This window comes from Cygnus olor, chromosome Z, assembly GCF_009769625.2.
Source record: "Cygnus olor isolate bCygOlo1 chromosome Z, bCygOlo1.pri.v2, whole genome shotgun sequence".
In the NCBI taxonomy this organism is placed as follows: domain Eukaryota; kingdom Metazoa; phylum Chordata; class Aves; order Anseriformes; family Anatidae; genus Cygnus; species Cygnus olor.
In genome coordinates, this window is record NC_049198.1 from 79,344,381 (window position 1) to 79,367,207 (window position 22,827).

At 38.2% G+C, this 22,827-nt stretch overlaps 1 protein-coding gene across 10 annotated transcripts in view; it reads right to left on the reverse strand.

The window, feature by feature from the left end:
- Positions 1 to 22,827, reverse strand: part of FAM172A (family with sequence similarity 172 member A) — a 234,008-nt gene that overhangs the window by 75,337 nt on the left and 135,844 nt on the right. For 5 of the 10 annotated variants that reach the window (XM_040540846.1, XM_040540844.1, XM_040540843.1 and 2 more), the window contains exon 8: positions 5,427 to 5,546. The exons of 1 other annotated variant lie outside the window; for it this stretch is intronic. In XM_040540846.1, the coding sequence (XP_040396780.1) occupies positions 5,427 to 5,546 (120 nt within the window). Of the gene's footprint in view, positions 1 to 1,949; positions 2,871 to 5,426; positions 5,547 to 22,827 lie in introns of those variants that run through there. 4 more of the 10 variants (XM_040540851.1, XM_040540852.1, XM_040540850.1 and 1 more) reach the window with 3 other exon arrangements.

Sequence of the window (22,827 nt, forward strand, 5' to 3'; positions counted from 1 at the left end):
ATGAGACCTAAGGCAGGTTCAGTTGGGTGAAATGATCTGCCCAAACACTGGACATACAACCCAAGTCCCCACAAACCCATGAGACATGGCCCCATACTGCTTTCCCTAATTTCAGTTGACATTCAACATTTAAAGAATCTCTTTTTTTTTTTTTCAATTTGAAGTTAAACTACAGAGTGTTAAACTACAGAGACATTTTGTTTTCTTTCCTCCACTATAGATCTGGGTCACCGAGAAGTTTTGCTCCTCAGCTCTCTTCTCTCTCCCGTGCCTCTTATGGCTATCACAGATCATGTGTTACTCCTGCCACACATCAGTAGATCCATTTCAATGTAATAGGTCAGACAGGGGAATTAAGAGTTGCATATACACAATACCCAATCGATGCTTACCAGTTCTTGAGCCAAATGAAATACAGTAAATAAATGAATAAATAAATAAATTTATATACAAATAACAATAATAATAATAAAGTAAACTAAATATAACAAATGATTCAGTCTGAAATTTCATAAAATCACATTAATGAAAAGCTAATGACAGGTTCACAGCCAAATCATTAAGGTTCTTAAACATCATTTTGCCTGTGCCAGAACAGTGGTGCAGCCACAGAGGCTCGCTCCCATGTAGTTCGGCATGTGTCCGTTTATCATCGTTATCATTACGACATCTATTATCTCTAGCTAGGGTTAGGTCCTTGCTGTACTCAGCACAATGCAACAAAACAAAGTGGCAGTGTATTGAAGAGCATATCTTAAAATGATGGGGCTAAAATTATTTTAAATGGACAAAATTGGATGATTTTGATGGAATTAGCACACTATGGTGGGTACTGTAATTTGAAAAGCATGTTTTAAGGGCACTCATTTTAACAAAGCTGCTTAAAAATACACACACACATACACACACAATTTTATCTACACCTCTGTGCAAATTGCCAATATATACGTCCAACATTTTAGCCAGCAAAGACTATAATGAATAGTCTCTCATTTATTCAAAGACAATGAGCCTACTTTCCTTCTTCTTTTTTAATTATATCGCATTCCCCCATACACTTTGTATTTTTAAAGTGAATGCTGTAAGCTGGAGATACCACTGTCAATTCTCACAATTTTGTCATGATTACCGTGATATTAGGTAGTTGTTTTCTTAGAGATATTATTTAACTGCAATGATAGAGTTACTGGTAAACAAAAAAGGTACACTTTTGGTTCATTGTGAAACCCATTAAAAGGCAAAGCCCAAGGTCTCAGGAATATATAAGGCAAAGAAGAGAAATATTCCAAAAAATCTTTTTTTTTTTTTTTTTTTTTTAAATCTCATGATGTTGAATACCCAACTGATAATTTTGAAAGCTTAGATTTAACAATTCTCATGACTCTGAAATGAGTAGTTGTCATGAGTGACTTTTATAATGACAGGCATGGATAGTTTTAAATGTCACCCCGCATCCTAGGACCAGCCTTTCTTTCCACCTCTACAGGCACGCAGTCCCCGCTATTGTAATTAGATCTGCAGTGGATGGTCACAGGACTCAGGTAAGCAGTGGTGCCCAAGATATCATTTCTCCTTCTGCGAGGGTCTTTCATGCAGGCAATGACAAGGGAAAACATTCTTTTTAAAGCAAAATAATTGTAAACCCACAAAATTTGGCAGAAAAACTCAAAGGAGGCGTTGTACCAGAAACTTATTTTCTGTAAACTAAATATAAAATTGACTCCATCAACTTGAAATTCTCACTTTCTGTTAAATTTCATAAAATTATTATAAGCTGGGAGTTGGGAAAGTTCCACAATTTACCATCAACTACAGCAAGCTGCTTCTGAAAATAAATCCCTCTCTACACTGGGTAAGGGATAACAGAAGTAAGAAGATGAGATGTGTTCATGAATCATGTTTTGAGATTTTCAAAATCAGTAATTAGCAGAACACAGTGACCCAACAACTATTTTTAGTGTTGTATATTTAAAAAGTAATTTATGTTTCGATATTATTAGATGCACATTTAATTTCAAGCCACAGTTACACAAAGTTTTAATTACTAAATATTAAGATACATTTTAGCATATGATTTATGATTAGCGTTTGTAATTCAAGCTATAAACAATATAACTAATTACATTTATTGGTGGAACTTTAGTTCCCACACATGTTCAATCACTTTCAATTATTTCCCTAGTAATCTATGACTCAGTAAGGTACAGAAAATGTGTTCCTACATAGCAGTAACTGGATAACAGTTTCTGTGCATTCAAGTATGATGTTACAGATTTGCCCTGTTTTTCTTAACATCATACAGCCACAAACATGCAAAAATGCAGCCAGAAAAGCTGCAAATGCCAATTAAAATGTTAGATGTTGTGGCACGTATCTGAAAATTGTAGTCAAGTGTTACTGGCCAGTTTAGTAAGGGACTGCAAGACATAGCTTGATTTTTGTTGTGAGGTCAAATTCAGAGCTGAGGCGAGGTTTGACCACCAAAGACTTGCAAGGAACAAACATATATGCTTCTCCTTTTGTACCAACTTCACGGCTGCTACGTTGATGCTACCAACAGCCACGAACAAGTCATTGCTTAATATCAGTTTTCTTCTCTGCTTAACACGAACGTGCCAGGTTTGTATCCAGTGCCTTGCGCCATGAAGAAATGATGAACCAGAAATCTCTGGTGATTAAGATGATTGCAAACAATCAGGACAGATCCAGCAGCACTGAGCGTACAAAATGAATTCAAAAGATATTCATTGAAAACCCAAGTGTTTTTTGACTTCTTTGCTTTTCTTTTCCCCTGTGGGCACAATCAAACGCAAAGGGCCCAGGCAGAAATCTCCACTCCAAATTAAAGCCACATGCTTCACACCACTCCCCTGTAAAAAGGAACGGAGTCAGAAGGAGCAGCTGTGCAAAGGGTCTCTGTGACTACTGTAACCTACATTTCTATGAAGCGATTGACCCCAAATCCTTGTGTAGCAAGTGTAGGGGCACCTCTATGGTGTAGCTGCTATATCACCCTCATGATCTACCCCGCAACATACCACGAGAGAAAGTGAAGTGATCAAATATGTATTTGTGGTAAGACACTATGCCCATCAGCTGCTGTTTCTTTTTCTTTCTTTTTTTTTTTTTTTTAACTCTTTGCAATTACTAAATGCCATATGGATATAAAGTTGGGGAGAAAGGAAAGAATAACAAAATAAAATTTTACAAACTAATACCCTGATAAAATACTTCAAGGTTTATTTCACTTATATCTCATGTCTACTTCAGTGTACGCACTATTTTATTAAACTGCTTTCAATGGAACTCAGACTTCAAACTACTTCTACCAGAACCAGGTGTTAATATCATTTGATTTTTTTAAAAAACAATCAGGGTACATTAAATATACTTCTCAGATCTAGTTTTGCATGACAGATATGTGATGTGCCAATGGTTATATATTATATTCTTCCTCTCAGGCATGCATCTCCTGCAGAGATAGCAGACTACAGAAGCTGACCCTTACTGAGACCATCTTGTCTCTCTGACAAAGCTCCTTTTTAACTTCTTACTTACTGGTTACTTCCTGTGATGGATAAAAACTTTAGCTCAGCTTGTGATAATTTCACAGGCCCTGAGCACCCTGACCCTAGAAGCCCCAAGGTCAGAAGTCAAGTCTTGTTCTGAAACATCTGTGTGCTTCATATTAAAGTAGAACAAAAGTGAAGAAATATCCACCAGTGTGACAAGAGAAACAGGCAAAATGGGAATGACACGTTGGTCATCTGTTACCCATGCCACCTCAAGCCATTGACTGAAACCTGATGGAAAAACTCTACCCGCCGGCTCTCCAAGCCGCCTTCAAATAAGCGCTTTGTTTGGGAAACGGTGAGAAAGGTCTCCGGTTGTTTTTTATTTCTGCCTTATGTTAAGTGAGTTTATCTGTAGGTGGCCAGGGACCCAAACAACACGGTTTTACAAAGTCTACAAAAATTCTGCTAACATTTTGTTTTTGAAATACAAGGCACACCACAACAACCTAGGTTGAAACACATGGCAGATGAAAATCGTGGCTTAAGACGGAGAAGACGACAGAACAGATACTCCCCTACCCTTCGCTGCACATGAGGAGCAACAGTCACACAACAATGCAACCAGTTTATAAACTGTTTGTTGCCCAGAGTTGTGGTTATAGAAGGAATTATTAATCTTCACTGACCCGGTCTCTTAAAAAATTACTTTTGAGACAACTTATTGACCTGGTAATAAAATACCTGTGGAAAATGATCAGCTGAATTGTTCTCAAGTTTCAAATCTATATGTATTATATATGTTTTAAAAATACTCTTCAGGAAGCACAGGGAATGCCCTTAATTTCAATAAATAAAAAGAGTTAATAAAAATCTAAAGTTTTTAAACTAATACTAGTATTACCATTCTGGATTCTTCTTACCTAAAACTACTTAGAGCACCACAAGAGTAAAACCAAAGTGCTCATGCATACTTTTTCTTAACTAAGGCATTGCTCTTCCATTCAGGCAGAAAACACTTTTACTAACTTTTAAATTAGACTAAACTAATATTTTAGACAAAACTACATATATGTCATCTGATTCCTGTCTATAAAACCAATGCTTTTACTTCGTCGATGTATTTTCCACAATAAACAGAGCTTTCTTTTTTTCTATTTTAGTTTTCTTCAGTAAAATATGACCTGATTACACCAGCATTTTACAACTGAATGAGAAGACTATAGCTAAATTCTTCTATAAAAGCATTATAAATTGAACAGACAAATACTTTGTATACTAGATAAGATGAACAAATTTGCCTTCTAGAAATAAGGCCAAAAGATTGACTAACTTGATCTTCAGCAGCCCCAAAATCAAGGGTAGGGAAGATTTTCGTTGACCAGAGTCCTCCCTAGCTCAAATCACAGCAGGGTGTATCCATAGTTAACTGAACTGAAAAAAGTCGTTCCAGCAAATTCTGCACACATTTGTGGAAAAAACTGCAAAGCTGGGTAACCCCCCAAATCTCCTCTCAAATTCAGTTCCAATCTACATACTAAAATGTGCAGGTGTTACAGACGACTTAGATTTAAAATTATTCTTACTCATTCTCAGGCTTGACCTCCAGCATTTCCACCCACAGACCAGAAACTGGCTGACTGCTACTTTTTTTACACAGCCTGAGAAAAGAGAATCCAATGAGTTTTGTTTTCCCACAGTCTTTCGGTTTAGTAGACATGTGGAATCGTACTGTGGAACTCAGCAACATAGAAAAATACAGTGACCTTCCAGTTTCAGAGAAATCCTCACAGATCTGTATCTGACCACTGGTCAAAGTTAGTCCTAAATTTCTGCTTGAAGAAGGTGATCACAAAGAATTTTGAAAATCTGTGAAAGACTTCAGGAAAGAAGGCAATGGAAAGTCACACTTACCAACTCTACAAATGCAAGTCCACCGTAACTGTGAGCAACAAAAAACACATTCTCTGCTGCTGACTGGGAAATAAAATGGTCCCAAACATAAATTGCATGTTCTTCAGGAGATCCATTATCCTGCAGAAAAAAAATTACATTTGCGACAATTACCTCTTAGAAACTGGCAATTCTGTCTAAAAGTAACATGTTCCTATATGCTAAAATGTGTTGGTAAAACAAGCCTCAAATTAGTATACTCTAGTGACAAAAAATGAGCAGATTGATTTGTCTAAATAAAAGAAATTTAAGATTGCAATTTAAATGCGGTAAAACTGTTGTTTTATTGTTGCTTATTTTAATAAATACAACAAAAATTATGCATCTGCAAAATTTTGTCTAAATACCATGATGGCAATTCAGCTAAACAGAGGCATTCAAAGAAATTATGAGCCACTGCTCTGGTTTTCATTTTTTTGACAACTCTTTGTCAAATATTTGCTCACTGATGGTTTATTTAAAGTAGTTAAGTCTTAGTCTGATAAACAAATAAAAATGAGTAGGAACAATATAAATATAATTTCAGTCTTTAGAATCTTTTTCATATTATGCTCCAATGGAAATCTGCCAAAGATTAAAACTATGGTATTTGCAACTACTCTTTTAAAAGCTAGTTTTATTTATTTTGCAACTGTAGACTATGAGATACAGGGCAGATAAACCACCTCTTGACTGCTTAGATATTAGCCATTGCTTTGAAGTCCCTGGTAGTTAGAGGAGTGTGTTTTTTTATTATTGAGCTGTGAGATCCATTCAAACTGAGAGCCACTGAAGGCACTATAGTGATTTACATCGATTGTAGTGCACTGTCCTCAAACATCTGGGGTTGTGCACTCGCATCTCGACCTTTGAGACTATCAGAAAGCCCTGTACCCATCCGTATTTTACTTCTTAGGCTGCCTACGACATTGCTGAAAATTTGTCTGGTCTCAGGTGACAAGACTATGCTGCTCTGTTAGTTCCTGTCTCCCACCAGGATTTCACACCTCTGTGGCATAATGCTGCAGGCTCCTTCCAGCTGTAGAGCATTTGTGCCAGAAAGAGCTGATCAGTGAAGGTCGTGTGATTTTCTAAAATCTGCATCCTTTCCCTTTTCCTCTGCTCCACCAGCACCTTCATATCAGTAGAAGACACAGACCATATAAGCCCCATTTTCTTGGTGAAAATAAAGTACAAACCAGAAAAATCCAACAGAAATCAAAGTGATAATTAAATAGGATGAATTCCTGCAACTTCATTAAGAGCACTGAAGTGACTTAGGTCTTAGTTCCATTCTAAAATATAATTTTGGGAATTTAATCTCTTACGGTTGTGTAGCATGAATAAGAAGACAGACAACTAAGTAACTAGGTGGATTTTGGTTTATACTTATATTTTCATGACTGGTTTCCTATCCTAAATAAGAGTGAGATGGCTACAAATCTTTATGGATCTGGATCCGCAACTTTTGAAACAATCACGTGTTTTAAAATTGCTTTTCTCTAAGGTTGCAGCAATTAAAATATATTTATCATATTTGCTAAAAAGCACTGAAGATATTCATCTTAATCCTGGACAGATTCTGTACTTGATTGAATATAACAGAACATAGTTTTAAATAAATATGTATTAACTACTGTAAATCACCTCAATATGAGAAAGGGCTTATTTTCTTCCAAAACACATTTTGAAATCTGATTGTAAAGATAAGTAAAAGGAGGTAAAGACTCCTCCTTTTGTGAGGAAAGAAGTAAGTTTTTCAGAAGAAATTTCATAAGGAAAACATGATTGACAGACTAGTTATTAAGATAAAGCTGAAGAACACCTCAAACAGGAGTTTCCTAAGGCATTCTAATTACGATACATATGAAAAAGGAACATTAAAACACAGGGAGCATTTCTAAATGAGTAGTTTAACTCAAATATTTACTTCAGTTAAATATGCTGAGATACTTGTTTTGTAAATATTAATGTTACAATTAATTCCTGTAACAGTAATGTTTGTGTAGGCACCTAACCCTGCTTTAACATTCTGACAAAAAGAGAGGCTGTTTGTAGTTCACACTGTGTTTTCAGGTATTCTCTATTTATTATTTTCAGGTATTTTCTGTTTATTTCTATGTGCTGCTTTTGGGAAAAGCACACAATCCTTGGATTTCCATAAGACTACGACAGCAGCAAGAAGCTTCTGAAGGATTCAGAAATTCAGCCCAAAAAAGCTTCCGCCAATTAAAGCATAACCAGTGGTCTAGTAACCCAGATCATTAACTGCACAGCTTCACAGTCCGGTACAAAGACTTAATAGAATTTTATAAAAGCAGAAAGAAATGAACTAGAACAAGTTACATATAGACTGTAACTACAATTTCCTTTGTTACTGGCGAATAAATAAATAAATAAATAAATGAAATGGCAGGATAAACTGTATTGCCATACTTACTCTGCTAAACTCTACACAAGGTAAGGAAAACACATATATGAGAGACGGAGTTCAGAGGAGTAGTGTATGTTTAAAAGAAAAGCCCTTTCTCCATAGCGTCTGCTTATTTTTTTCCTCGTTGCAAGCCAGTATTTTAAACAACTTGGATGGAGAATAAACCAGTGCCATGTCCATACAAGAAACAGCTGGCCACGTAAGTGGGCACAGTAGACTGCAGAATACTGCAGGTCTCTTTAGGATTTTGAATTGCGTTGGGTCCATTAGGACCTGGGGATTAACCACGTCTGTCTGGCCTCACTTAAATTATGAGGCTGAATACTGCAGTTTCAATATGAAAGGTGACAGTTTCAGGCAGCTGTTGCTTTCCTTCTTTTCATTGCAGCTAAATACAATGCACTTATATACCACCTTGTTAAATTATTTGATAAAGTGGGGGCCTCTTGGTCATGCTTTACATAATTATCTATATGATTGTACAAAAAGGAATGGAGAAATCATGCTATGTACCTCAGAAGGCAGCTGAGGCTTAATGCATTCTCATTTGTGAAACAGATTGAGATGGAAAGGTGCTAGGAAAACTGAACTTAGATTTCCAGCTGCTGGAAGTCAGTCATCTGCAACCAGTAATTCTATGTCTAAATAAGTGGTTTGATTTTTCAGAGGTGTGGAAGTCATGGCAGTGGGTCTTCATGCCTCTGAAAATCTATCCCCAATATATATAGTTGGATACAAAAGCCAAAAAATATTAGGAATTAGAAAAAGGTCTGTTAGAAAAAGGTCTCCATGTGACTCTTAACCAATGCAAAGTAACCTGAAAACAAGCAACTGTCATCTTGCTGCAGATTGGGTACCTTCCTGACTCGACTAACACACCTGAGCTCCGTCTTGCTCAGGTGAGGAATGGAGCAAAAGCTTGGAGCTCAGAAGGTATAAATAACCTTTGCATGTGCTCCTACCGTGAAAAATCTTATGTGGCTCTGTTATATTCAATATTCCATTGAATGTAATATTATCAGATAAGATTTACCCTTTAATTCATTGATAAGTGAAAAGAAGTCCACGTCTTTTTCATAATAACTATTATATTTCAGTTCTTTTTACTGATAAAAATAGAACGAATATACCTCGTCTGCCATCGTTGACTACCAACACTATGGAGACTATCAGATAACGAACATCTGTCATACCTGCATGTAGCAAATCCTGTTGAAGATTACCTTGGAGATAAAGGTGGTTAAAATCATTTCAGGGAAGTATTGCCAAGGGTTTTTTAGATTGCTTATGTTACATTCATTCCTCTTCCTGAGTGCTACAGGAGGCACACTTTTCTTAAACTGTCTATACAAGGGGAATCCATAAAAATAATACAGACTGTAAGTAGCCTTACGGTAGGTTCCAGTTCGGTTTATGATAGGTGTATGGGGAGGTGTACGGGGATACTTAAAAAAATGCTCTTGCCACACATAAATATTCCTTTCCAATGAGAATGATCATCAAGATTCTGCAAATAGAATGAAAACTTATTTAATGTGGTAGAAATGAGTAATCACAAATACTGCTTTAAGAACAGATGCCTTTTTCTACTGATAAAAGGCCTTTTTTATTTTCACAATTTTTTTTTTAAACACTACCTATTAACTAGGTATAAAAAAGTCCTCACTTTTTAAGCCAAATAGCAATTACTCAAAAAATGATCATAAATGGTTAATATGGAGCTTTTCATTTTAATATCAAAAGTTTAATCGGATAGTTTAATAGCCCGGTCTATGAAAATAATATGACAATGATTAATAAATTAATGTTCCTCATGTATATGAAGTCATTTAATATCCCAGGGCCGGAACCTCTGCCACAGCTGTGAGCTGCTTGGAGCAACAGATTGAGGCAGGGAAGAGGCCGCCGCTCCCTGACCGGCTCGGCCTCGCCTCGAGCTCTGGCAGGGGTTAGAGGAGTCCTGTGCTGCTCTAACCTACACCAGCTGGGCTGCGTTTCGGAGGGACCTCGCTCCAAGAAGAGCTGGCAGGTGGCAGTGCCCTCCCTACTCCTCCCGGCAGCAATGCGCTCAGACGGCACAAGCTGTCTGTGATGGCTGCCTGGTGGCGGGCCTTTTCTCAGGGTCACCGGCTCTTGGCCTCCTCTCCGCCGCTGCGGTGCTGCCAGGCGGCTCGGCACTGCGACAAGTCCTGCCCTTTCGTCAGTGCATACATACGCCATGCCTTAGGCTCCTTGTCCTCTGGGGCTTTTCTCTTCGTTACCTTCATGTCCATTTCTGGCCTCCTATTTCTCATTACTGTTCAGTAGGCCATTCCTGTATTGTCTCCGGGCCTACAAAACGCTACCAGAAACACTCTTATATGATGCTACTCTTATAATTTCATACACTCTTTTATCTCATATACTCTTATGATCTTATACACTCTTTTAATCTTACACACTCTTTTAGTCTTATATACTCTTATAATACTCCTAATCTTAAACACTCTTATACGATGCTACACCTAATCTTATTCAAAATTTTTGATATTTTTGCTTTGCAGTTTTAAAATTCTCCCTGTAACAGTTTAGAAGCCCATGGAAAGAAAAAAAAAAAAAAAAACACAAATGATTGTGGGTAAATTCTCTGGCAATCCATTGTGCACAGAAGCAGGGAAACAGACTGCTGCAGATTTCAGTCTGTCATTTCTTCCAATACTGCTAGCGTTAAGAGTTGAAAGGTATATAACATTTTAATGACTCGAGCCATTAGGAATACACAGATAAGCAGTGTGCATACAGTGAATACAGTGTTACGTTCTGTTGCTTTCAAAAAACCAGGTTGAATTTACTAATGTAATATTACAGTCATTAATTGTTAAATACCAAGCTGAAGTGATGCAGCAACCCAAGCCTTATCAACTATGCCAGATTCTAACACCTAGACACTGCAAGGACTGCAGTTATGATGGACTACCTGAGTTGATAACACATGGAATTATCTAAACAACATTTGCATATTTGGGTAATTATTTCCTAAGGTTAATTAGCTCCTGCAAAGCAGCTTGCCCTTTGAGACTGCTTACTGTGACAGGTTCACATATTTCCTGTTTCAATGCCAAAATTTACAGACTTTTTTTTTTTTTTTAAAGTAACCTGTTGCTGGAAAGTTGCAGATGGGGCAGGAGCTCAAGACCTTGAACTAGTATTTATTGTATTAGAGCAGGGCAGCTCAGATCCTACCCTCAACTTCTGATTCATCGAAACTCCAAAAAATCAAGTCAAGAAAATCAAATTAGTTCCAAGCTCAGGCGACAGCTCCCTCAAAAGGCACTGTTTTTCAAATCAAGGAGTTAGTTAGAATCACATCTTTGCAATAAGTGGAAAGTGAAATGCATACACATAGGGAGATGTGCCATACAACTGAATAGCTTTTCAACAATTTACTTGAAGGTGGTTTCTATAATTACCAATTATCACAGCAAAACAACTTCTCCTTCTAGCTAGATGAGCTACTGTAAACAAGCACAGTACATGTGTTAAATATGGGAGAACAGAACTGCACGCTAGCTTGGAAGCAGGGATGTGAAGAGGGCTCAGACCTCTTGTTTACAGTCCTTGTGCAGGTGATCCTTCCATACAAGCAGGACCTTTACAGTTGTGCACAGTTCTTCTCAATGCTTTGGTGAGACTTGGGGCAGATAAACTCTTGCACCTCCCCCAGCTCTTCTGAAAATTGTTGAATTAAAATAACATGTAATGTAAGCATAGCCGTATAAAACTATAACCTAGAGAAGTAGCAGTTTTTCACTAAAACAACCCAGGATGAAATGTATTTTCAGTGGCAACTGGCTAACATGGATATTTTCTGTACAATAGATTTTCTGTACAAGAAACCTGTACCCTTTTAAAAGAAAATCGTATGTTTGAAGGTCTGAAATGAGCAGCTACAAGATATAGTATGTTCCCTGCTGGTATACAGTTCGTGATTATCACAACTAGACTCACACTAGCAACATATTTTGCAGCATTCCTAGGTAATGGACAAGTAAAAATTAAATGGATTTCACTGGAAACACTCTTTGACTAGGAAGTAAGACTTTCAAAACCAAATTTATTTCTATATATACATAAATATATATAATACACATGTATATAAATGTACATGTATGTATCTGTACAAAACACTATGCAAGGGTGGTGAGTATTGAAGACAAATGAATAGGGAAGATCTTAATCCGCATTACTGCCAAGGTATGATTTTTGAAGCTGTGGCCTAATTAGGTACAGAGTAAGTCCAGAGGAACTCTGTCATTTGCTTTAATACTACTAGAGTTAAAAACAACTCTTCAGTCCTTTAAAAAACTCAGCAACCCAGAGCTATGCACTTAGGTTTGCCTAAGAATACCTGCTTCCTCCTGCCTTCCTATTCTCCCTCACAGCTCTGATTTTTCTCTTCATGTCATCCCACCATGGCACTCCCATTTTCTCTGTACTTGCATTTCTACTTTACTCTTCTTCATACACTTTCCTTCCTTTCATAACCCTCAAATTAAAAAAAGAAAAAAAAGTGAAATCAAGTTTCTTTTGCCCATTCTACTCCATCATCTCCTGTATTGGTGTAGCCCTGTTCTAACATTCTCATCTCTTTTTCCTTCCTCAACAGTACCCCTGCAAGTACTAAATTATGCTTATCACCTGCTGTACGTTCCTCACTCCTTTTACAAATATTTGCCTTATTTAAGACAATAATTGTTTCATTACGATGGAAAATAATGAAACCATATGATGCAGAGCAGTTCCAAAGCCTCAGGAAAAGGTCTAAGAAGCTTCAAGGGCAAGAAAGCTGGAATACAAGCCAAAAAAACAGCCAGCAAGTGATTTGTTCCCCAAAGAGAGCAGCTATGGTATTTTGACCAGAGAAGAGGAGGAACGTAAGGAAAGGACAGAAACCAAAACCAGGAAAAAAGTGGAAGGAAAAATCTCATTGTTTTCCTGCAGCATGAATGTTTGCAAACAAGACTTCAAAGTATCTAGCTCAGGCCACTCAACAAAATTTAACCTTTAATGGAGAAATTCCAGTAACTGTCCCATCTACCAGAAATTCTTTTTTACCTTTTTAACCACATGGTTGAGAGCACTCCTGCACAGATATTTCAGAAATGCCTCCTAAGAGGTGACCCGAGGATAAAGAGGACATTGTATAATTCCTTACAGAATGGCTAACGCTAATTTGCATGCCACATATATGCAAATATACATACACCAATATGGGCTGGCTCTTGCAGTACTCATAAATATATGTATTTTTAGGAAGGACAGCAAGTCCTTCCACGTGCCTTTTATGCTGAGGCTAGTCTGGCTATATGAAAGGGGATGAAAACAGGCTGCAAAAGACAGCAGATGAAGGTAACGAAATCAAGAAAACCTCAGGGGCAAAGCAGACGGGGAGAAGACACAGGAGCAGAAGAGGGTAGAGGCCAGTTTGTAACAAATCTTCAATCTGACAACATGCATCTAAAACTCAGTTGAGTACGTCCTGCTAAGAGCACTTGGAAGAAAGAATAATCAAAACTGAACACTAGATCAAGAAAGTTATTTTATTTGCTGCATCCTGAGTTGAGTAGAAAGGAGACTACATGAGAAATGGTTAGAGACGGGAAAATGAAATGCTTTGGGCTTGAAAGGTTCAATGGAGGACGTTTCACTCCTCCCTTCCTTTATGGTCTCTGTACAGGTTTTATTTGTATATTTTGCCACATTAAAACAACAAAACTCAGCAGGACTTATCAGCTGTGCATGCAGCAGAACAAGTTCATGGTCACCAAAGTCTGCTGTAGCTCTATGGAAACACTGAACACTGAATTTGCAAAGGTTGAACACTAAAATGATGCAAATGCGTTATTGGTGAATGAAGTTATTTTATTCTACAGTTGTGTTCATATGCATACAGATATAGTCACCTTGTGTTTTTCCTCACGACTTTAGCAGGGATTAAACCAAGAGCTTTTGGATGCAAAAACACAAGCCTCCTTCCGCTTATCTCATAGGAATAAGTGGGGAAATAAAAAAGACTATATTATCTTTTTAAGGGTAACTTGTAAGAAGGCAGCAAGATATATACTCTGGCAGGAGGTAATGGCTGCTTTTGAGACACAAGTAGATACCAGGTATCACACTAGCTCAGTCGGGTCAGGTGTAGAGCTGTAGATATAAATAGCATAGCCAAGGTTATTATTTGGTACATACCTTCTGAAAGCAATATGGCAAAGTGACTTAAGGTTGATTTTTTCATATTACAGATCTCAGTCTTATTCCCAGATCTATTTGAGGTGATGCTGTGTAATTTGTTGTGCCTATTTTATTTGTGAAGTGGGTCAGTGATGGAAGTGTTCCCAATATTGCTTATGAAGCCTTAATAATAAAGCTGTTATGTGTATACAGTCAGCCACAGTAAGGAAGACTAGAAGTCTTATGTATTGCAGTTAAATCCATTTTGTATTAAGTTATAGACTAGTCCCACCTCCGAAACTCCTGACAATTTATCAGCAAAGCACAATCTTGACAGACCCAGCAAATGAGTACATATTACATGAAACATCTAATATCTGGCATACCTAATAGTCAAATAAAAGATGTAAAACAAAAATATATTTGGCAGAGTAAAAAAAAATATTTAAATCGTCACTATCAATGCAAAGGGATCAAAAGCCAGATTGGGAGGAAGCAGTGATACACACACTTTGCTACAACGCAAGTCTTGAGATTAGGTTCTGTTCTTGGCTTAAAGCTACAAGTTTTAGTGAATTCAAGACTGACAATGTCTGGCCAGGTCTTCCGCTCAGAAAGAGGTGTCTGGGAAAGGCATCAGGTAAATGGGAAATCCACTGGTTATGAGAGAAACGGAAAACAAGATTATTTTTAGCAAATAGCTATACATAGACAACTCCTGAAAAATCTCCTTTCAAAGCAAAATGATGTATAGCAGTAGAGGGGAAAACAGATGACTCCTTAGGTTTCCAGGAGCTGGAGAGTTCACTGGCAGAAACTGGATGAATCACAGATTATATTCCAAAAATGTTTTTTGTTTCCTATCAAGATGCCAAGATTCAATCTACTCTAAAGGTAACACCCCCAAAATGTTTCAGTGAGTAGCCGTGTTTTACTTCAAGTAGTGAAGTCTGCATGTGTGCATCCCGGGCTGGCGTACCTCAGAGCACACACGCAATGCCCTGTGCTCCTGCAGTGCACACATAATCCTGTCAATCAGCAACAGGATGGCTGAGAACAAACTGGATTTTAGCTCCAGCCGTTGCCAACATCAGCATTTAACTTATTTTTTTGAGTTTTGTGTTTTGGCTCCTCCCCTGGGCCTGTGTTCTCCCCAGATCCCACTGCAATTACAATCCAAGACGACTTCAGACTGTGTCCCACTTTTCCCACTTCAGACATAAGCTGGGCTTTCCCTGGTGATGGTGGTCAGGAAATAAAATTCAGAGCTATGCTATATATATGTGAGAATGGAGGGAACATGGATCCTAACCTTCCCCTGGGCAGTATGTGGGAGTTACTTTTCCTCTTTATATCCAGCTTTATTGCACACAACAGAAAGAACAAAGTAGCTCCAAGCCAGAGGAAGTTTTACACAGCTATATTCTCAGCTAATACAGTTCCTGATCAATAACCGAGAGCTACTTCTTAACTTAAAAAAACAAAACAAAACCAAATCTGTGCTCTCTTGCTGTATGCAAAGTTCATCACACCACCTCTGAGGAACAAACTAACCGAGGAAGCCAGATCCCTTTTTCCACCCTCTTGGCCACAGGACCTGAATCCAGCCTTCATTTATAACATTTCAGTAGGCAAACAACGGCTGGAAATCATGGAGTGAAATCAAAAGGTATCAGTGGTCTTAGCTCCATTACAGCACCACTGACCCAGTAATATATTTCCATTCTGGCAAATGCAGATCTTTGCAGGAGGCCCTCAGTGCATTGCCATGTCAGGACCTCACAAATGTAAAAAGAATATGCATTTTTAAGACTCTCATTGCAGGTGAAATGTCGTACATTTGCATTTAAACAGAATATTAAACATGGCAAGTTTGGCTGAAGATCTGTGAAGAAATAAACAGAGAGAAAGGCTGCTACGAAGAGAACTTGAGCAGGGGCTGCGCTTTGCTGGTGACACGGTGCACAAGACAGGCCACGCAGGAGCAGGCCAGCATCATGTCTCCTGTCAATACTGGATCTTTATTGGTGACCAAACCTGAAGTTTTGAAGTTGCTCACAACATGCTGTGAGTGTGGTGGAGTGCTGAGGCCACTGCGATAGCCGCGGGGCCAGCGAGCGAGCCCCTCTGAATCCAGCCGGCCATCCGCCTGCACCCCAAAGCAGCAGGCCCAGTGCTTTCCTGTAGCTCCATCAGCCAGCAAATGAAGCAGCAAATCTTATGCCGCCTTGCTAAATCTGCAACAGCTCCACATAACATGGGCTCACTCTTTTTGTACTCTGAATATCTTCTGCTGTAAATTTGTTGTGCTCCATTTTATTTTTTGAATGCCCTCCCTAGCTCCTTGGCTTTTTGTTATGACATCCAGGGGATGGAAAATTCTTCCGCCAAACACCTCCCTGACTTTATAACTTGAAGCGGCTTGCTGTTTATAAAGTAATAGCCAGATCTCAGGCTAAATTAATTAAGTCTCAAATGTTATTACAGCAACATCTCCCTGGTTAAAGTATCTGCTTGTCAGCCATGGTAAGACAACTTTGTCAGCCTGTTGTTCCAATTTGGATTTCCTTGTTATTACTTCTGCTGGAGTCTGGCATGTACTGTCAACACCACCCAACTGTCTTCTGGTAAAGTGCAGGAAAGGAAACAGAAGAGAAGAAAAATCAGACAGAATCAGTTTCTTAGAGGCTCAGTTGCCATCTCCAGGAAAGTTTGGGGGATTGTTTTTTGTTTTTGTAAAAATCTGCTTGGGACCATCATAATGGTCTGCACAAACCCATGAATAATTTTTTTTTTTTTTAAACATCAGTTGCTCCTTATTGAGCTGGAGAGCGAACAGTTAAAAGCCTTCCTTCAAAACAAATCTTGTCCCTAAATATCTGCAGTAACTTTTTGCTTTATACTGTTTCCAAATTGACAGACATGGTAGGAGTCACCTAAGCCAATTATTTTATCATTAAGACAAGAATGCAAACACAAACATTAAATTTTTCTTTTTTAGTCTGAGGAAAAGAACATTGCTGACTCACAGAGAGGAAAGAGGTGCAGGAGAAGAGAATAGGAGGAAGGAGGGAAATGAATCAAAGGAAGTTTTACTTAAGAAAAAATAACTAATTTCCCTTTTAGCTCTCTGACAGACTTTTGTATTTTTCCTTTTTTTTCCCCCAAACTACTTAATCTCATGGACTGAGATTTTGCCCACAACATATTTCTGTCTCACATAATAAAACCATTACTAAAGATGGCCTTTTGTGTGACTGAATTATGTGAACAAAAGAACATTTCTAAAACAGACCATCAGGTTGTATATTTGCAGCTGTCTTCCCTACCAGCTATGTTTCTGGCAATTAATGGATAAATTGTGGGGACAAGCACATAAAAATTAATACAATACTTTTACAAAAAGAATTATCTTTGTAAGACACAAAGAGAGATTGTGCTAGTTGTTTAAATGATTACATGGATTTTTCTTAACATTAACAACTATTTTGTTTGAAATGAATGCGTCTTAAACATTCAAAAACTCTGAGGGGAAGTCATGCAGAAGTGTTATTTTTCTATTTCCTAAAGTACTTAAAGAGTATTTTACTTTCCAGTTCTTTCAATCTGTTTATATGTTGTAATGAGAAACAGACATTTTTGAACCATGCTATTGCAAGAAAAATAGAGTTTTGGCCAAGAAAAATGCAGATTTCCCTACCACCGGAAACAATGAATCTAACAAACTTCAACACATTTAAGTAAAACAACAACTTAGTATTTTCATTAACAATTTTGGTTTCAGAACAAAGCAAGGCTATAAAGTCTCTGCTACAGTTTGTATCTGTTCTATGAGTTAAACTAAATAGAACAGCTTCGTTCTGTACTTTCCTTTTTGACACTCTTGTCTCTATTACAAACACTCAAAAGTGGTTATTTAAGTGAAAGAAAGACTTAACAGCCTCAAAGTTATTTGATTTCTTCTAATAAAAGGAAGAAAGTGCTCAGTGCTTTAAGTAAACTGATACACTGTTTACTTATTGTACAGTTGTAAAGATTTGCTGAAGTGCCTTAATATGCAGTGTTAGCCTTCTATAATTAATTGTATTTGACGTAACTGCCATTAGCATATAAAATAATTATCCACATGAATGACAAACACAATCCCAAATTCAGATTCATGTTTTCTATTGGTTTTTATTTCAATAGTCATCTGACCCAGAACTCTGAGGGAAGAACAGTTGAATGTTATTCAAGCCTTAATTCTACTTCTCAATTTTACTGCTCAGCCCGCCTCTATTATTTTTGTTTGCTAACAAGGTACACTAGGAAATGACCTTTAATCCTGATGCATTGCCAAGCAACCTCAGGACTTGCTTTTTACCTCTGACTTGAACTGTGTGACTCCCTCGTGCTGACCATTTTATTAAAGTACATACTTTTTTGCTTGGATTAGTGAAGACACTGCAGCAACAGTGCGTCATGGATGGCAAAGATCGTTAGGCATTAGATCACTAACAATTTTTCTTCTAATGTAGTGTCATCTTTTAACAACTCAAAACATCCAACTACATAACAGACAGCTTGGCTGTATTTTAAATTAGCACAAATGCTAAAGCCAGGAAATGTAATTCTCAGGATATCAGAACAAAAGGTTCAGAGAAAAAAGAATTCTTATATACTATAAGATTATCAGGACTAGACTGTCACACTGTGACCTTGCTGGCGTCTAGCTAATCTGACAATATTTGGCAGAGCATTGTTTCAAATCAATAACTAATTAACAAAGTACAAAAGAAGTTGTACTGTTTTTGAGGCTCCTTGTTAAAAATGGCTTTTGGTTGCACATGGGCAGAAAGGTCGCTTTTATGACATCTTCACGAGTCTTTCAACATCTTGCCACTGTCAGATTAAATTACTTTTAGCAATTAATTGTCATAATTTAAAACAGAAGCACATTTGTTACAGCAGGTTGTCATAATGACATGGTGAGCAGTTGTTTTGATATGAATTTCTTTCACCGACCCTCTATCATATCTTAATTTTTTTGGTTGACCTAACTGGAAAATTGGGAGCAATCTTCTAACTGAGGCAGCACAGGCCAAACATTGGGGGGCTTACTGAGACCACATACTGAGCAATAATCGAACAGAAATTCTAGAGATAACTGAAGATCTTGAGAATAACATATTATATTCTACAGAATATGTAATTTATGATTTATACTGGTGTGTGGGATGAGAAAAATAAACTCTAAAAACCCACAATGATGTAGCTTTTGTTACTGTTTAAAATGGTCCCTGATGCCATTTTAATCCCATATTAGCAAGCACCATTTGTTTGATGCATTTTAAAATCAGGATTAAGAGGACTCAACATCTGTAACCTGTACTCACTCAAACAGTTGAGAGGCTTAATTTTGGAGGCTTGGACCTTATTGAGCTTTAAATAAAAATAATTCTACCCTTAAGTTCTTTTTGTTAAACTTCTTTAACAAAACCATGATGCGTACCTATTGTCAGTTTTATAGATTAGTCTTCCAATATTTCTCGTCAATGTATCTGTGAGTTTGCTATAAAACACTACATCATGATGAAACATCCTGACAATAATCTTAACAAAAAGAACTTGTATTTATTTATCAAACATGAAATCCCATGTTAGCTGTCTTTTGGGCTTTACCATGCCACCCAATTTTTTAGAGCTTCTCTGAAAAACATCAGTTCACTCTAGCCAATGATGATGCAAACAGTCAAATTTATCAGAGAGAGATACAAACATTATTGACTGAGCATCTATCTCCTTCTGCTTAATATCTCTTCTGTGTCACTATTCTGTGAGGTTTGTTACCTCTTAGTATTTGGGAAGGGAAAAAAAAAGTCATTGGAAAAAGCAAGATGTAGCCTGTATCCATACTTCAGAGTGCTATATATTTAAATCCTGTGTTTGGTCACCTTATATAACATTGAATCACTCAGGCTTAAACTACACAAACAAGGTGTTTCTACCATATGAATTCTCAGGTAGGGCAGGTGGAGCCATCAAGAAGATGGCACAGGGTTTCTGCGCAAGGGTCATGGAGGGTTCCTCTACTTCTAATAAAAAACTCAGGTCTGCTGTGTTTACACACAATGTGTAACAATATGTGAAGCGTAGAGATTGACCTTAGAAGCCTAAACTCAGCACCAAATCTTGAAAAGTGTTCACTCAATTAATAGTTCTCATGACATAATTTATAAAGGATCACCCCCTTGCTTTAAAGGGATGGTAAAGCTGAGGTGAAACCAACAATGTACTAATTAAGGTAGATAACAGAAAAGTTAATCAAGACCTTAAGGGAAAGGCTGCAAGGAATTAACGTAATCCCCACACCACCACGTAACGTCCAAATGTCTGGCTGGAGGGAATGAAGTGCAGATGAACAGGAAAAGGGAAGGCGGATTCACGCCGCCCTGGACTGGACAGGAGGAAGCTGTGCAGAGGACCGGTTCTGGGTGGCTGCAGAAGCCATCCTTAACAGTGGCAGCAGAAAAGCTGCAAACCCGGGAGCTCTCCGGGTAGGCTGTCTCTGGCCCTGGATGTCTTGTAGCAGCTAATTAACCAGATCTTCTGTCTAACTGAGATTTTGGAAGAGCTCTGAGAGCTCCCACGGTTAACAGTAGTTGAGCAGTGTTTCATAATCACTGTTTAATGCATTTTGATACTTTGGTAGTTTAGCTCTGTTGGTAAAAATGTTTCTACACTGAAATATTTTAAATCTTAAATGTGGTTTGGTTATAAAACTGACATTAAGCAGTAAGAATTGGTAGTTGCCAGGTACCAGATGTCTTGGAAATCCCCCAAATTGCAATCATATTTACAATGCCCAATACCCCGGTACAATGCCAGAATATCCAAAATTGCCTCTCCACTAAGCAGCATGGAATAGTTTTAGAGGTGGTAACGCAGATGTCTGCGTATGCAAACTTCTTCCGAATAATAGTGCCCACAGACAACTGTCTGGATGCCAGTGTCCTAATTAGTAACACCTAAATCAGTAATACCTTATGAACATGGACATAGGTTTGAAGATGAAGAGAAACTGGGGGCCTGCCCATAGGTTTCAAGGCAACTTGCAATTAATGCATTGGCCTAGAGCTGAGATACAGATTCAGGTCTCAGTTTGAAATTAACCAAAGTGTAGACCAAATCTTCTGAGTTCTAAGAAGTGGTTGTGCACAGGCTTAATTAAATGGCTGTTCATTAATACTTTAATAAAGTTGCAGCATTTTTAATTCTGCCATGTCTATCCCCTTCTAAACACACACTTGGCAAATAATCAATTTGAATGCCACAGAGTATTTTTTTTCTGTTCCCCACACACAAAAACTGCTTTGTAGTTTAAAATAAAAGTTTGCAAATTCAATTTAAGAATGCAGACAAAACCCTTTTTGCCAAAGATATAGCAAAGGAGAGGGAGGAGGAAGGACATGGACAGTGCTTCAGTCCCTCCCATTATTCACAATTGAGCATGCTATTAACATCTGGTAAACATCTGTGAAAAAAGCCATTCTCCTCTATTGCTCTACAGTCTTTCAGCAAATTTGAGGAGATGATCTGGCTTGTGGAGTTTCTTGATCTGTGAAGAATCCTTGAATGTTCTGCTCAACACGCCTGGATGAAAAATGCCAGAAAACACTGCTGCCTGTCTGGAGGGGCTTGTATTGCTCAGGGCGCATTTAAGCAGAAGTACTTGTGAAAGATCACATGGAATTAACCACGTTAATAGCTCAGTAGGCTTCCCGGTCTCAGTCACCTTGGCCTACTCTTTGTAAATGGATGACCAACTACAGTGTCAACAGCGCCACATGTTTCTGAGAGGTAAATTCACCTCTCTTCACAATTTCCACAGAGACTATGCACAGTTTAAACGCTGCCCTGAGGGCTGACATGGGACTTGGTAACTCAGAACCATTGAACCGTGTCAGCTGGAAAGGACCCCACACGACCTGTTGTCCAGTGCCCTGCTCAAAGCAGCACCAGCCAGGGCTGCTCACAAGCACCGTGCCTGACGCTTCCAATCAACATAAAAAACAGTGAGATCCCTGGTGCCAGTGTCACCAAAGTGTAAAAACGCATGCTGCAGAAGCTCTCCAAACGCTGAACTTCATGCATATGGGACAGTGGCTTTGAAGGCACTTGATGCCGATGATTATCACTGAGGCCATGCACTTGTTTGCAACATTTCCATATCAAAGCTTCAACCCCCTGACTTTTCCATGCTCTTACAACTCCTTGTCAGAACTGAGGCAGCTGTCACCTTTTTTCAACTGCACTCTCTCTTTCCTTATCCTAGCAGACCTGAGTTTTGCCTGGTCACTTTATCTTCAGGTAGGAATAGACATTATCTCAGAATGTTGTCAGGAGGCCATGCTTTGGTTATTCACCAGAACTGTAACACAATAATAACAGTATGTGTATTTCCACACCAGTGCGTGATGGGTGTCAGGATAAAACTCCATCAGAGTACCAGCCAAACTCTGCCAGCCTGCCACGGTATTTCAAAACAGAAAGGGAAAGAAATGGTAAAGGAACGTAGTAAAGAAACATCCAGCAGCAACAGAAAGATGTTTAGGACAAGCGGACCCCACAACCAAATCAGATTCTGTTATTCTGAGATCTGTGAGGGCAATAACTCATTTGTCCACTTAATAGAAAGCAGTCAGGCCTTTAAACAGCAAGCAACGTATGAAAACTTGACATCTCAACCAGGAGGATTTC